The 16,682-nt window shown below is 40.2% G+C and overlaps 1 protein-coding gene across 2 annotated transcripts in view; it reads left to right on the top strand.

Annotated features, from left to right (window-relative positions):
* The window catches only part of POLR3B (RNA polymerase III subunit B), a 70,984-nt gene that overhangs the window by 41,128 nt on the left and 13,174 nt on the right, over positions 1-16,682 (top strand). For both annotated transcript variants that reach the window (XR_002435103.1, XM_021386784.1), the window contains exons 20-23: positions 3,987-4,196; positions 6,072-6,230; positions 7,188-7,305; positions 8,267-8,409. Coding sequence is in view for 1 of the 2 variants with exons in the window: in XM_021386784.1 (XP_021242459.1) it covers positions 3,987-4,196; positions 6,072-6,230; positions 7,188-7,305; positions 8,267-8,409 (630 nt within the window). In the remaining variant the exon portion in view is untranslated. The remainder of the gene's footprint in view (positions 1-3,986; positions 4,197-6,071; positions 6,231-7,187; positions 7,306-8,266; positions 8,410-16,682) is intronic.

Here is a 16,682-nt window from a genome sequence, read left to right as displayed (position 1 = left end):
GCTCATATCTCAAGTAGATTAGTTTCTGTATCTGTGTTGATTTTGGTTGTTAAATTTAATGTTGCTTTACGTAACACACCAGAGGATTGGATAAATGCGTATTCTAGCTGGCTGTATGCTCTGGTGAGTTATGGGAACTTTCTGCATCAGAAAAACACTGTCCTGTTTATAATAATAATATAAATATTATAGCGATTGATAATATTTCTATTATGGCTGATTTCCACCAAAGAATGATTAAACAATATTTTAAAAGAAAATAAACTTGTTAGAAAGAAAAAAGGAAAGAATGCACACATGCATTCACAATATACCAAGGGCTGAAAAATGCAAGAAAATGATCCTTGTTTTATCCAGGTCAGCCTTGTGTGTTTGGCTTTAAACAAGGCTAATTACCAGTTAAAAAAAAAAAAAAAACTGGTTCATGCTGTTGAGATAAACGTGGGCCATTGTGAGCAGAATTTGTTGTGGCGAAGTTTAGTTATACTTTACTTTTCTCAGCTCTGTGGCTGAAGCAAACAAGGGCTTTGTTCTTTAACAGAGAAAACAGAAGTAAAGCCAATGATTGCCTTCATTTTAACACCCACACACAGGTCTTGTCCCAGCACACCAGTCCTCAGAAACTTCTTAATTTTAAATAAGCAGGTTGTGGTTCAAGACTGTGGTTTTTTAGACCATACTAGAAAGAAGGTATTATGTATCTAACTATTAGATTGTAGCAACTGGGACAAATGTTGCTGATGTACAGCATGCTTTTTCATAGAATCATAGTATCCTTAGAGTTGGAAGGGACCTTCAGAGGTCGTCTAGTCGAAGTCCCCTGCAATGGACAGGGGCATACACAGCTAGATCAGGTTGCCCAGGGCCTGCTCCTCCCTGACCTTGAAAGTCTCCAGGAATGGAGAGGGGATACAGGGTTGGTATCAACCGCATCTCTGGGCATCCTGTTCTAGTGCCTCACCACTCTCACTGTAAAAGACTTTTTCCTTATATCCAACCTAAATCTGCCCTCTTTGGACTCAAAGCCATTTCCCCTTGTTCAGTCACCACTGACCCTGCTAAAGAGTCTGTCCCCTTCTTTCCTGTAGTTCCCCTTTAGATATTGAAAGGCTGCTATCAGGTCACCTCGCAGCCTTCTCTTCTCCAGGCTGAACAGCCTCAGCTCTCTCAGCCTGTCCTTGTAGGGGAGGTATTCCATCCCTTGGATCATTTTTGTGGCCCTCCTCTGGACGTGCTCCAACAGGTCTGTGTCTCTCCTGTACTGAGAATACCACATCTGGGTGCAGTACTCCAAGCGAGGCCTTATCAGCACAGAGTGGAGGGACAGGATCATCTCCCTTCCCCTGCTGGCCACACTTCTTTTCATGTAGCCCAGGATACAGTTGGCTTTCTGGGCTGCGAGGGCACATCGCTGTCTCATGTCTAGCTTGCTGTCTACCAGCACCCCCAGGTCTTTTTTGGCAGGGCTGTGCTCAATCCTTTCATCCCCCAGCTTGTATTGGTAGTAGAGATTGCACCTGGGTTGAGGCCCAGGTGCAAGTCCTTACATTTGGATTTGTTGAACCTCATGAGGTTCACCTGGGCCCACTGCTCAAGTCTGTCTAGGTCCTTCTGGGTGGCATCCCATCCCTCAGGTGTTGATCATTTTACTTGTGTTCTTGAATCATCCTATACTAAAGTTTCTTTCCTGCTAGAATTTCCACCACTAGTCTAAATGTGTACATTTTCCTTTTGATCTGGTACAGCTCTAAAAATTACCTGAATACTTCATTACTGAGGCTCAGAATCTCAGTCATGTCAGTTCTGGTCTGAGATAAGCAGTAGCAGTTTTGTTAGGCTTATCTGAACCTTTGAAACACATGAAGTATTGTTACTCTGACAGAAATAATTTGAATTTCATGAAATATGTGAGTGTGTCATCTGTAAACCCTGAGATATAAGAGACTTAGATTGCTACTAGAGAATAAAAGAACAAATTTAGCTAAGATTCAACACGACAGACTTCATCCTGTCTTAGCATCCCTAACCAGTGAACCATAGTGTGGCATGTATAAGCATCTCAGAGGAGGAAAAAAAAATGGCAAGCGTTTCAGAAGAGAAAGTTGAGAAAGCTGGTGTGGCATGCTCAGGAGAACATTTCTCTCAACAACAGAGAAATGTACCTGTCTAAAACTTTTAAGATGAGCTGTGCAGTAGACAGCCTATCCTGAAAGCACGCAGATTCCTCATTCTAGGTACAAATGAAAAGTGGTCTAAAAATCCATTTTGTTTGGCAGTAGAAATGAAAACAATGTCTTATGCTTAGGCTAGGGTAATATCAGAAGTAAGAGAACATTCAGGTGTTGAGCCTCATTTGGGGATGACTGGGAGAGTCTTCGGTGTTGGAGATTCCAGGCCTGATGAGCTTGCTTCTTGCTGTGGGCAGAAAATACTGCTCTGGGATAAACTTTTTCTTTCTCCAAGAAAAAGACAGAAAAGCAAATGTTCAGAAGCAAGGGATGGGTGAAGCCTGTCAAGCGTACTAAATTGTCGTTGGTGTTTAAGAATGTTGTGCTTGTGGCTTCACATTCACTTTCTAGAACCAAGAAAAATCTAGGCATTCAAGATGGTTTATAAGACATTTGTTTGGGATGTTATTTGTTGAGGTTTCTCCCTGTTCTCATCCCTGAGAAGCTTCGGTTGAGTATAGACCCGTGGTGGTTCAGCCCACTAGGCCAGGTGGTGAGCCCAGTAGGCCTTTGGAACTGCCTGTGATGCTGCCTGGATTTAGATAATTGGTTTTCTAGACATTTTATAATGCAGACAGTTGGAAATTGCAAGTATATGCGTATAAAACATGAAGCCTTAAGAGCAGCTTTGCGTTCAGCTGTGTTATATGCTGGCCTTGTGAAGTCTTCATTATAGTCAGGCTGCTTTGACCTTTCTTTGAAAATAGCCACTCTTTGAAATTGCAGGAGAAACTGGAAAGGTTCTGAAAGACTTAGTTCCTTAACCCATGTACTGCAGAATGTTTAGTACTTCTACTTTTCAGGCTATAATTTCTTAATTGCTTAGAGACATAGCATAGTCCTGGTACAGCAAACTACTAACGTACGATTGCCTAAACTTTTGTTCTGCTACACAACAGTTTATGTTTCCCTGCTGGGTGTTAATTATTTTTTCCTCAGATTTCAGAATACGCTCTGGCAGTCTGATGGGATAGGGCCAAATATTTCAGTCTCAAGCTGGGAGGTCTATACAAAGGATTGAATTCTGAACTGTAAATTTAAAATTAATTTCATGTAGAAAGACAAATATATTGTGGGGGAACTTCTGTAGTCTTTCTAGCAGCGATGTCTCTAATTTCAGAAAGTAAATCAGTCTTAGCTGCTGCTAACTGTATGCTTTGTTCGTGCTTTGTGACACTCTAACATAGGCTGCTGTTAAACTAATTATTGCCCGGAAAAAGGAAGAAAATATGAAGTAGAAGACCCAGAGACTGATCCAGAGTTCCTCTCGAACTCAATGGGAGTCTTTTTATTCGTTCTGATGAGATTTTGGATCACAGTTTCAGCTCTTAAAAATTCTGTGGCTATTACAACAGTAACAACAAACTTGATACTTGTACTGTTATTCAGAGGCGTGATTTTAAAATAATCTTATTTGCATTCAGTCATAGAAGACAATTGTTTGATTTCTTTTGTTGTTCTTTTTGTCTTGATGCTTGGGTTTTCCCTGGGGAAAAAAAATCTTTCTGAAAGTTTAAAATAAGAAGCCGCTTGGAGCTTTATCTGAGTATAATAATGTAAAGTTGTTTTGCTTCAGTCTCCTGTATGATTTTTTTCTTTGTACTTTTTTCATGAAGAATTTATCTTACTCGATGAAATTCCTTTGTTTGTGAGTTTAGTTTCTATGCACGTTGGTCATTTTTTGCTAAGAAATGTTTATTTCTAGGAAACCCACTGATGTTCAGAATGTTTTGTTTTTCTTTTTTCTTTTACGTACAGGTACTATTGGATACAATCAAAGAAACAGGATAGATACTCTTATGTATCTTCTAGCCTATCCACAAAAGCCAATGGTAAAAACAAAAACAATTGAACTGATAGATTTTGAGAAACTGCCTGCTGGACAGAACGCCACAGTTGCTGTCATGAGCTACAGTGGTTACGATATTGAAGATGCTCTTGTCCTAAACAAAGCTTCTTTGGACAGAGGTAAGAACCACCAATTATTTCCCACTTCTCTACTATGTGCTGCAATACGTACTTTAATGATCGTGTTTTCTTATGGTGTTATCAAATAATACATTGTAGTGCTTTTACAAACAGTGCATCTTCAAAACCACATTGGATGCTTTTGTTTTGTGCACGTACAGTGATTGTAATTCCATGGTAGTAATAGTTGGGTGAAGTTGCCATCACGTGAATAAACTCTTGAGTGTGAATATCATAAGAACCAATGACTAGCTTTTGACCTCAAGCAAAAAAGAATAAATAGTCTCTTTTTGAAAATATTTAGCTTGCCAAAAAAATAAGATATTGTATAAAACATCTGTGGTACTTGCTTTCTAGATGGTTGCCTGAGCCTTTCATTGGTATTAGCAGAGGTCTCATCATTCTCATCAGTCGTGAAAGCAATAGATAAAACCAGATTTTTGAATGTGTTCAGCAAAGGATTGTAATGTGTGGTATTTTGTGTCCTTGTGATCCTGATGCTCTGAGGGTACAGTAACAGTATTGCTTGTTTTCTGAGGGAAAATAATAGTATTGCCTAAAACAAAATAACTTAATATTTATTCCCAAATAAGTTAATTTCCTGCTTCCTTCAAAAATTATTTAAAAAAAAATCAGTGCATTGCAGTGTCTTTCAATATACATAAGCACCAAATAGGAGCTAACAAAGTGAAATCTGTATTTGTGCTATTCTGGCCTGTGTCACCCCCTCCACAGATCTCAGTGCTTTATCTTAATGCTGCTGCGGGATAGAGCAGAGTTCCCTGAAAACTTACTGAGGAGAGAGAGAGAGAGAGAGAGAAGAGACACTAAATTCTCTTCAGAGAAGACGTAATGCAGTGTGATCAAATTGGTTTTAGTTTCGGGTGGCCAAAATCAGTTTCTTCCATGACTTTATTCCCCCCCATACACCCTTCCTCCTAGTTGCTAGGCAGCAATAATAGTATTCGTAGACATGTATCTTTGGCGTTAATGTCTGACGTGTTTAATTTATGCCTCCTTTTCTAAAACAACAACAGGCGTGATTTAAAAGTGAATGTTTTCTTTTCTGGTAGACTGGTAGCATTTACAGGGAGAGCTGTGGTGCCTGTCAGGAGTTACTTGACATAATCAAACAATATAGATGTACTGTATGTGGCCACAGCCATCTTTGAAATGGACTAAAATAACGTAGAATTGTTAGCATTGCTCTTGGCTGTCTGTAACCCTAAGTGTGATGGAAGTGTTTCGTAGTGTGGCTAGTTGCCACACCTAGAGAGAAATGTCCATAAGTGCTACTTTTCTCATCTAAACAAGCCAGCTCTCTTTACATGTAATTATATATATGTACGTGTGTGTGTATACACATAAATTGTATGTAATTCATACTTCTTGCAACTGGAAGAAAGTGGAATGATTGTATGAAACATTCACTGATGGCTTTCCTGGAAAGCTAGCCTTTGTCAGCCGCAAGCATGAGTAAAAGTTTGGGCTCCTTAGAGCCACCAAAAGGAAGAGGGGCTGTTCTCATCTTGTTTAAATGTCTCCTCCTATGGTATGTCTCTGTGTGGACTACCAAAGATAAGAAAAATGGCATGTGTGTGTGCACACAGGTGTAGGAGGGGTCGGCACAACTTCAGAATTGGTTTGTAGTCCTGTGTTTAAAAAATAATAGCATACATGATCTGATTGTAAACTGTGAGCTGGTAGGTGTCTTTGTGCAATGGCAGGTATGCATATTCACAACGATGAATAATCTATTAAAAATATGTTATATTTCGTAGCTTAGCATATGTTTCAGCATTGTTTTTTTGTTCTGATAACGTGTTATAAAGAATTTTTGAACTCTTAGGCAAATGAGTTTGTGTTATGTTCTAGGTTTTGGAAGATGTCTTGTGTATAAGAATGCCAAGTGTACACTGAAGCGTTACACGAACCAGACGTTCGACAAAGTGATGGGTCCAATGTTGGATGCAGCTACTCGCAAACCAATCTGGCGCCATGAAATTTTAGATGCTGATGGTATCTGCTCTCCTGGTATGTCAGACTGCATGTTTAGACGTGGTGCCTATTGAATCTGAAGTAGACATGAACATTCTGTTCAAATTTCTTGTGCACCTTGTTTTATTCTTAGTGTAATTTTTTCTTTTCTTGTAGTAGACAGTATTATAGAGGAAAATTTTAAGATGTTGGTTTGTGAAAGCATCGTGATGCTTGACATCGTGGGTGTTTTTTGGTTGGTTTTCTGGGGGGGTTGCATGGGAAAGAGAGATTTTTCTTTAAGTAGAAGAATTTATACTGTGAGTCCATAACAGCGAATCTATGACAAGGTTAGAAATAGTATTCTTCTTACATCCCCCAAATGGCAAACTTTTAATACTGTAGTTCTTTACCTCTTCCATCCATCACATTCCTTTGTTGTTAAGGAGAGATTTTGTATTATTTTTCATTATTAAAACCTCCTGGTGTACCGTCAGCTAATGCAGCTGAGGAAGTAAGGCTTTATCATTTTAGCACTTCAGAAATATATTTTGAGAGAGAGACAGGAAAATAAATATGATAGAAAAAGCAATAGGAAAAAGTAATCACAGTGGTCAGGGAAAGAGAGGCTAGAAGTAGTGTTGCACAACTCATTGTGGATGTTATGTGATGTCCAGACATTTAGGCAGAAATTTCTAAAATTATTTACAGCGTTGCTTGTTAATTTTCTCCTTATGACAAATGACTTCAGATGCCTTTTCATATTCTTTAGACCTTGGGTGTATTGGACAGCTCTTCCTCATAGTCTCCTCAACACACAATTGTTCTGTTTTGATTACCAAAAAAGCTAGTTTGGTGATTCCCTTACCATGTGATATTCAATAATATAATATGACCTCCTTCCTGGGTGTGTCCCTTACAGTTTGTCTTCCAGTACACCTTATTCTGTAGCTTTGGATGTATTTCTAACGTAGTTACCCAGATATATTTTATTTTCTTTTCTGTTTAATGTAGGTGAAAAAGTAGAAAATAAGCAAGTCCTTGTGAACAAATCAATGCCGACAGTGACCCAGACACCTCTGGAAGGAAGCAGTGTGCCACAGCAGCCACAGTACAAAGATGTGCCAGTAACGTATGTTGCATCTTAACTTTCTGCCTGGGGAAGGTAGCACAGAGGAAAGGTACCCCCGTTCAAGGAACTCTCCTGAAAGTACACATATAGAGAGGAATCATTGAGTTGTTTCCCAGGAGATTCCAAGGAAGAAGTGATAACACTGGGAGCAGGGTGTGGAGTCACACATAGCTTAAGCAATGGAGAAACAGGAGAGAAGCAGAATGAGTGGGAGGGCAGAGAACATGTATCTGCTCAGTGAGGGAGTGCATCTCCTCCATGCAGACTCTCTCATAAAACACTCACTGCTCAGCCCTGACTTTGCCAGGCAGGAGTCCAGAAGATGGAGGCCTTCCTATTCTCAGAGGCCAACAGTGGCTGGTGGTCAGCTCATCCTGGCCACTCCAAGCAGATGGCCTTTACCAAGGCACCAAATGAAAAGGAAAGGACAGTCAATAAGAGTTTTTCCCTTGGTGTCTGAAAGATCAGGAGAGTTCTGAGATGAAAACTTCGCAGTAAAATATATAAATAAAGCATGAAGGGTTTTTCACTATTTAGTTGGCAATAGCCTTGGCACAGAGAGCAAGGCAAAAACAATAGGTGTCCAGGTCAGAAAGGCAGAAATAGCCATTCTGCACTTCTGTGTGATTCATTACCAATAGAAAGCTAAAGGTTTACTCCTGCAAGATACTAATAAAGAAGCAATGTAACAGGATCATTATCAAGAGTCTTGGGGGGGTTCATCTCTTTGTGTATGCCATATTGTGTTCTGCCCATGGTTCATTTCTATACCTGTACGTGATTTTATGTCTTTGTTTTGTTCTTAAATTATTTTGGAGTATTCCTTATGCTCCCTTCTTCAGCTATAACTCTAGCTCCATTAGAGCTGCATTTCAGCCAGACACATAACAATAAACAGGTACTGGTTTTTAACTTCTTTGGTTCGTAAATGTAAAATTAATGTTTTGTCTTCTTTCACTAGCTATAAAGGTGCAACTGATTCTTATATTGAAAAAGTAATGATTTCATCAAATGCAGAGGATGCTTTCTTGATCAAAATGTTGTTGAGGCAAACTAGGCGTCCAGAAATTGGAGATAAGTTTAGCAGTCGTCATGGGCAGAAAGGTAAGCTATGTATTTAATAAAAATAAATGTATGTTGTGTATTCCCACCATATATACACCTCATGCATGTTTCTGTTTGGTTGGTTCAGATCTTTTATGACTACAGTGGTAGAATAAATATTCATTATTGGTTGAGTTTGCCTTGTGTAACAATGCTTCTGACAGTGGAGGAGGAATCAGCCAACAAAACACTGTTGGCTTAAGAACCTGGAAAGTAGGGTAGGTGTACTTTTTGAATAAGAACAGGATTTTGCTTTTACAAGTGTGAATTTGATTTTAGATTTGTCAATGAGTTATCAAGAATGGTATTGAAGGAAAGAGTGAGAGGACCTATTCTGAATGAACAGAGAAGACTAGAGATGGGGTGTGATCTGGGGCACCTCTTGATCTTCAAAGTGACAGCCGTAAAATAGCTTCCTACTAGGAAGCTGCTCAGTGGCACAGTGATGTCCAGTGTTGAATATTAATTGTAAGATGAAAGTTAGAAGCCTGTTTCCCTACCTGTTAAAGATAATAATGAACTCCCTTTGACATTAATGGCAATAGAACATGACTCTGGAATACCGTTTCTGAATCTCAGAGTGCTGGGGGTGCGTGGGAGGAGTGTCGTGAAAGAAGTGACTGAAAACAGTCTGACTGTAAATGACTTGTAAGCGTGTTTTGTTCCCTGTGGTCTCAATGTGGGACTGGTTTTGACTGTTAGTTTTTCATCTGTGCATGTGGAAAATCTAGAAATTTAGAAATCTAGCAGGACCTTTTCCCCACTGTATGTGCTGTACTAAACCTGTTACCTGAATGTTGTATTCTTAGTACATATTTAGATCCTACTTTGGCTTAAAAACATTTCTTAGTCTCACTGAGAACATCACTTAGTCTCACATCAGATGCAACAGGGAAGGAAAGAGGTTGGTATTACCAAATCCTTTCTATCATAGCACATACGCTTCTCTCCTGTTACTGGACAAATGTGATACTACTTTAAAAACTACTGGAACAACAACAACAAAATATATATGCTTCCCTGAGTCCTGAGGAATTGGTGTTGCAGTATTCAGTGTAAGCTCACCAACTTCTTATATCTGGTGACACAAGAATCTGTGAGGTCTGTGGAGGGAAGAGAGAGGAAACTGAGGAAATAATGGAGGACACTCTTTTGATTTGAAGCACACATACTTAAAACTAGTTGTAGTTAATGAGTGTTGCAGTAATAGCTTCACTTAAAACATAGGCTGCCAACTTGAAATCAAACTGGTCTTTTGTGAGCAATTTTCTCTTCTCATTGTCAGAAGAAGCATGGGAGAGTGCTCTTTGTTAGGAGGTGCTTCCTGCAAACATTCCCTCCAGCACTATGTGCCCTTGATACTCCATCGGTCCTGCTCTAATCCCAGCCTCATGGTAGCTTTGAGTATGTTGTACAGATTCACGCTCTGTATTCTCAGACCAGAGCTGGAGAAGACTTGAGGCAGTGAACTGGGGTGAAACTGCAGTGAATGTCACCAGTACACAGGTGGTATCAGGCTCTCTTAAATGGAGATTTAAGACTTTAATGGACTTCAAAATCCAGTCCAGTTCTTCCACAACAGCCATATAGGCTAGTTTCTGTAAGTGAGCAGGAAGATCGTTAGCTTAAGAGATGAACAGAAAGACTCGAGCAGTTGGGATAGTTCAGCTGCCCCATTCCTTTTTTCTCCTTCATAAAGATTTCCTGTGGAATTTGTTCAAAATAACTTGAAAATCTGAGACACAAAGGAGACGTGAAATACTTTAAGCTTATGACTTTTTATAGCAAAGCCCATTTCTTCATACTTTTTTGAACTTCATCTCATTGGTCGTTTCTCCTTATAGGTGTAATGCAGCGTTTTAGCTGCACATGACAGTTTTTCTTATTAGAATAAAAAAACATACATTATAGTAAAGAAGACAAATATTAATCTTGCATGAAAATTGTAAGCAGGTATGGTTGTCTCCTAGCTTGGGCTATTGTGCATCTATTGAAATAGTTGAGCAGTATTGAAGTGGAACTGTTTCCCATACCATTCCAAAAACCAAGAAGAAAAATTCTCCACAAATTGAGATCCTTTGGAGAAGAGGAGAGAATTGCAAGAATGACAGAAGGAAGCAGAAGTGTCAGGCAAACTGCAGTATAGCTTTAGGTGGCTGAGGGCCTTCCATACCACTAAATGTACATAAGGCATTTCCCAGTATAGAGAGCTTATTTTAGAGGTCTTGAAGGACAGGCATCTTGCTGGGTACTCTTGCTACTTGTCAAACTCTGATATTTGTGGTCAAATGCAGACTCAATAATCCAGCAGTACTGGAATCAGTATTTTCCTTAATATCCTGAAAACCAGGGAATGTTAATAATATATATATTTTCCCCAAAGTAAAATACCTGTGGAAGTCCCACTATAATGAAAAACTACATCTGAAATGCTGTAGGGAGCTTTGAGAGCACCCACAATTGTGCCTGGCATCATATCAAGTTAGAATGACTGAGGCCCCGTGCATCCACGCTTGGGACCTATGATGATAATAAGCCAACAACATCAATTATTCAGAATGCCAAATGTCCCTTTCCACTTGCTAGTGGGATAAAAGAGTGGGAACATTACAACAGTTGTGTTACAGATTTTGCAGGCATGTGCTTGTTAGCTGTCCAGTACATCAGTTTGTAATAATCTCTTGTGATCTGGGAACTTGGCATGTTCTAAATTATTACATCCTACTGGGATGCGTACCCTTACTGGTAGCAGACTTTTCAGTTTATTGTCATGTAGTACTTCAGAAGAATAAATGTTACGAAGAGTGGTGGGAGGGATAAGTACTTGGGGGGAAGATAAATACGCTAGGTACAAATAAATAAGTACTGACAAGAACACTGGAGGTTACTGTTTTGTGACTTCAGCATACAGTGAAGAACTGGATACTGACATTAATGTTAGATTACAGGCAAAAAAAGCTATGAAAAGGAAGGGGAAAATGTATGCTAGCGGTTTAAAAATATAGGTAGTAGTGTCCTTCTCTGACATCGAATCAAAGTAGGATCCGTTGTCGCAGAAGAATACAGGCAACCGTGAAACAGAAATCACATCGTGGAGCCATTTAAACAAGTACCTTGATTAGTAAGAAGGAGAGAAAGCATATTTCTGTCCTTTATTGTCAATATTTCTGTTTTCTAGAAAGAGTGTATGAAGATGAGATTTGACATCATGATATTGTGGTCATAGTTTTAAAATAATTGAGTATGTGCAAAATACAAGATTGCTCAAAGCTTTTTTTGTGTTTTTTTTCACGTGTTCCAAATTGATTTGTATTCGAAAGGTATACTTTGTCACTGGGGCAGAAGGAAGCAGAGTAACAGAATTGGAAAGCGTCTGGGATACAACAGATTAAATCTCACAAACCAGCTTTAGCCTTTTGTTACAGAAGAGCCTTTCATTAAATATGCATGTAGATTTTGTAGGCCCCTGTAATAATTTAGATCTATGCCACTGCATCTGTATTTGCTACTTTCTTTGTGTCCTCTCCCATGTCAACACTGTATGGGCAAGGGTCACCACTTCCTGGCCTGTCCACTCTTTTCATGCAAGTCCATGCTTTAAGTGCACTTCTTCCAAACTGCCTGGAAAACCCTCACCTTCCCTTTGAGACTCGTCAACAAAGTACACGAGAAGGAGGAAAGTTAGGCCATCACGTTGTGTTCTGAAACCCACCAGCAAGTATTTTGCGCTATCTCAATATTCATGTTCAAACGGGATGTCACAGTGACAGATCCTGGATTAGGGCTGTCCCTTTAGTTTGTAAAAACCCTTTATCTTCTAATGTTTCTGGAATAAATATATATGTACCAGAGAGGACTTAGCTTAAGCTGTAGGTCTTTGCTTTAACTATATGGCATTCTACATTTTCCAGAAGGATAAAGAAAAAATTTTGGTGTATTATTTTGTTTTTTAATCTTGCATTCTTCAAGTAAATTCACTTTTCAAAGCACAGAAGGCTAAAGGATTGTTAAGCTAAAGAAGCTTCATCTGAGTTCCATACAAACTAAATTATTATATTTCCAGATTTCCTCTCGCTTTGCTACAAGTCACAATGAGGAAAAAGTTGGGCTCCTTTGATGTGAAAAAAAGCAATATATCACTTCTCTGAAAGAACATTTCTCAGTCTCTCATGTGAAAAAGGATTAACACCTCCAACAAAGGTCCTGTAGATCACAGAACTAAGCAGCAATGCTGAACAGTATTCCTGAGGAGTGGAAAAACTGTATTTAAGCAAGAGATTGTTTGAACTGGCAAACAGAAGCTTTTTAATAGCTGAAGATCTAAGATAAAGGATTAAACCTTTCTGAAGTATCTGCACTTAAACAACTCTAAAGACAAGGAAGCGAGTTTAAATTCATGAAAGATGGTCTTTGTTTTCCTAAATGAACCGTGTTCTTCAGTGTCAAAACAAAATCCATTCACGGCATTGTCACGAAGTTTACGTAGTTGACAATGCCATTTATATACCCGAGTCTGACCTCGCTTACTTTCTAAAATTTTTACTAGTTTGAGCATCTGCCTCGTGCTTGCCTGAATTCATAGCTGAGAACAACTTATCTTTGTCCTCTCGGTGGGCGCTTGTGCAGTACACATAAGCAGAGTGTGTAAACTGAGATGCTAGTTTTAAATCCTTACTCATGTCGTTTTCCCACATTACAAGTCAGACTCAGCGCGTTATCTCTAATAACACACCGGTGGGTTTAGAGGAGTTTGGTCGTTGAAGCGGGTATTAAGAAAGAATTTGCTGTCGCTGTTATTGACTGCAGGAATGTGAGATGATTAGCGTTTATTAAACATCGGGAAAGGTGGGAATTTCTTACCTTATTTTTATCTTCAGGAGTTGAGTATGAGAAAAGGAGATGTCAGAGTGCCGTTTAAACTTCCCTTACAGGCTTTGTTTGTTTGTTTTTCACAAAACCGCTGCTTAGCGTGCTTGCTTAAGAAGAAAATGACGGCATTTTTTTTATCTTGAGCAGCAAACAGGTAACCTTCTGACCTCTTCGGTAAATCCTCAACTGAACCTCTGAAATTAGGGTGATTTAGCATTTTATGGCGCAGAATAAAAATCTCTAATTCTGTTTCCAAATAGTGTATCCTGAACACACATTTTATTAAGCTCTTGACTCATTCAGTCATGTGTGTTTTGTAAAGTTCCTATGGTTATTGTTTTACAATAGCTGCTTCCAGAAGCATTGTAAGGGTTTCAATTAATCAGCTCTTTGTGTGCTTCAGACTATGCAAATTTATCGCATCAGACCATTCAGCAGCTCATGGGAAAGCAATGTACAAACTGTATTGTCTTCTAGCACCTCCTCTCATTTAGAGTGATGTTTTTAATAAGAAAACTAATCAAGTTTACTTATGCATTATTTATCTGTTAATTTTAATTCTGTTCTTTACTTCTTATGTCAAATGGGATCTAGCAAGTGATACGATAGATCAGTGAACGATTCGATATTGAACAAAGCTCATGTGATGCAGCACTTTTCTGGAGTTGTTCTGTGCTTAGTTAGCCATCGCAGTGTGCAGTCCGAGTTTTGAAGCAGACGTGCATTTTTGTTTAACCTTTTTCATAATTGCCCATCAGTTGGCCGCTTGCCCGCAATATGCGGTGCTGTGTTGTAGGTACCCCTCTTCTTCATTATGTGGCATAGCTGTTTTTCTCAGAGGTATTTCCAAACTCTGGCAAATCTGGAATAGACCCTTTTTAGTTAGTTTGAGCTCTTTCGCCACTCTATCATTAGAATAAACAAACAGGGACACTTAGTAATGCGCTTCTTTTTGTCTTGCTGATAGGAGCCGGTATTACTGCTGCTTCCATTCACTTCGTCTCCTTTGCTCGCTAATGTCCCTCCTGCTGCTAGTAATTAGTTTTCTATATTAGAGTGTTTTGACTTATTTGATTATTACTATTTTTTTTTCATTTGGCATGTGTGTGCATAGAGGGCACCTGACAGAGCCGGTGACAAACTTTCCCATACCATCGTTCAGACCCTGCCCCCTCCTGCCGCCCCTGGCCCCTCACGGCTGTCTATGAGCTGCAGAGCAGGCACCAGTTTTGGAAACAGGAATATCTACTGATGAGAAATGGAGCAAAGAGGTGGGAGACCTCTGTGTCCTGTAGGGCCGTGTGGAGGCGCAGGGTGCTGGGATGCAGACAGCCGTGCGTAAGGATGGGGCTGTCGGGCCTGGTCAGGGCCAGCATTTACTGGCTGGCATACAACAGCATGGTGTTTGTTTTGTCTAGGAAAGTAATTGCTGCCTTTTCTGGTTGTTAGTGTTTGATTCTGGTCCTAGACAAGAACTTCACAGCGTTAGGGGTGAAAGGAGATTCAGACCCATCAGAATACAGCGTGTAGACTAAAACTGTATTGCTGGATTCCGTGTCCAGCACATGAAAGTGTGTGCTGGGGAGGGGGAGAATGAAACCAAGTAATCTTGTGTGTCCCGTGTGAAAGCTGGAGATCAATTTTCATGTGATATCTGAATGAGTAACAATCTGGAAATCTTAAAAACCTGTAGTAAGAGCAAAGTTAGGTATGGGTTTGAGTGTGTCCTGTTTATGGGTGTTACATGGGGAATAGCCGGGCAGCTCGGCTCTGAAACGTAGTTGGTGCTGCATGGGACAGTGTTTGGAACTTGAGAGGCTGTCTTAAATCCAGCCTCCCCTTTTCTTCTTTACTGTTTTATGAGCCAATTTCAAGTGATTATTCCACTTATAATGGATTAATTCCCTCGATCACCTTTTTACAGCTGCTTGGCAATGCAGAACTGGCATTTTGTTGCCCTGCTGCAAACCCTGGTGCAGCAGTCGGGGCTGAAAAGGAGAAGCAGAGTCAGGAACCCTCAGAGCAGACCTACAGTCGTTAGCTGGTCTCTGAAGAGCCTCTGGCAGAGGGGGACTGCAAAATGAGTCAAGTTCACATTTTGGTGCGAGTTGCAGCTACTTGCTTTTAGAAGTTGTGTTGTGTGCAGGAAGGTGCCTTTCAGGTTTGAAAATAGCTCCTTATGAGAAAAATAAACTTTCTTAAAACGTGGAGAGGAAGAAGATGTTCTCCATCCCGTTCTCTAAATACAAATGGAAGTGCTATAGATCTGCTACCTAAACTCAGCAACTTCTTAAAATACAGACGCTCTGAACTGAGGTTTCATAGATTTCCTTTTCTTTCTTTTTTTTTTTTGGGGGGGGGGGCTATAACAGAAACTTTGTAAATGGCCTAGAGAGCTTCCCATTGCTGGATTCTAAATATTTTGTTTTTAACTTCTAAGCTCATTATGCTGTCTTTGTGTTAACTTGTATTAAAATCTGTCAGCTATGACTGGTCTCATAACCACAGCCAGCGGACCAGAATAAGTTAATTATTTACTTGTGTCACTAGTGCTCTTCATCTAATGAAATGCACAGCTGTGTTAGATCTGCAGTTGGGTGTGTAGGTCCCATTGTTCCGCAAGTCAGCGGAGGGTAGAAGCCGCTATGATGGAGAGCCCTCAGTTCTTTCTGCTGTTCTGCCTTTCTGTGTCGATTTCATGGATCTTTTATCATTCACTTTCACACAAAACAAACAACACAGTGGCTGTCTGCTATGGGAACCGGCGTGGCATATAAAAGGTTTTCAGAGCCTAAAGTAATTTTAAGTTAGCTAAGATTTAATTTTTGGCTTACAGGTGCCCCGAAGTCCAGATGTAGCCTAATGCTTTCTTAGAAGGAAATGGGAATAAGGCACAGCACAAGTGCCATAATAAGTCCATAATAAATTATTTATGTGTATAACTGTAGGATAAAAAACTTGTGCTCACAAGAAAGAGTGGGTTTGGGGTTTGTTTTTTTTTTTCAGCAAGTGGTTGCTTCTTGGTGGGGAGGATAGAAGGGTGTTACCGCTTTACCATAATGGAACAGTGAAAATTAATTTCAATAAGTTTAAAAATTAAATGCCAACCCCCCAGCCCCCCCCCCCAGACGCTCTCATCCTTCCCCACCCTCCCCCCACGCTTACCATTCCCACTCTGCTGACTGCTGTCGGTGCACCTCTCCCTGCCTTGCTGCTCCCTCCTGAGCCGCCGCCGCCATCCCCCTGCGTGCTGGCGGCCAGGGCTGCCTTCCTGGGGACGTGCCCAGTACCCCCAGCCCTCAGGAGCCCCTCTGCTGCGGGGCCCTTCCCAGAGCGCTGCGGGCTCATCTTAGACAGATTGTGGGTTTTTCCAGTCATAAAGGCTTCTGGAAGAAATTGGCCGC

This window comes from Numida meleagris, chromosome 1 (genome assembly GCF_002078875.1).
Source record: "Numida meleagris isolate 19003 breed g44 Domestic line chromosome 1, NumMel1.0, whole genome shotgun sequence".
Lineage (NCBI taxonomy): Eukaryota > Metazoa > Chordata > Aves > Galliformes > Numididae > Numida > Numida meleagris.
Note: the sequence above shows the minus strand (reverse complement) of the source record. Positions and strands in the feature narration are given on the sequence as shown.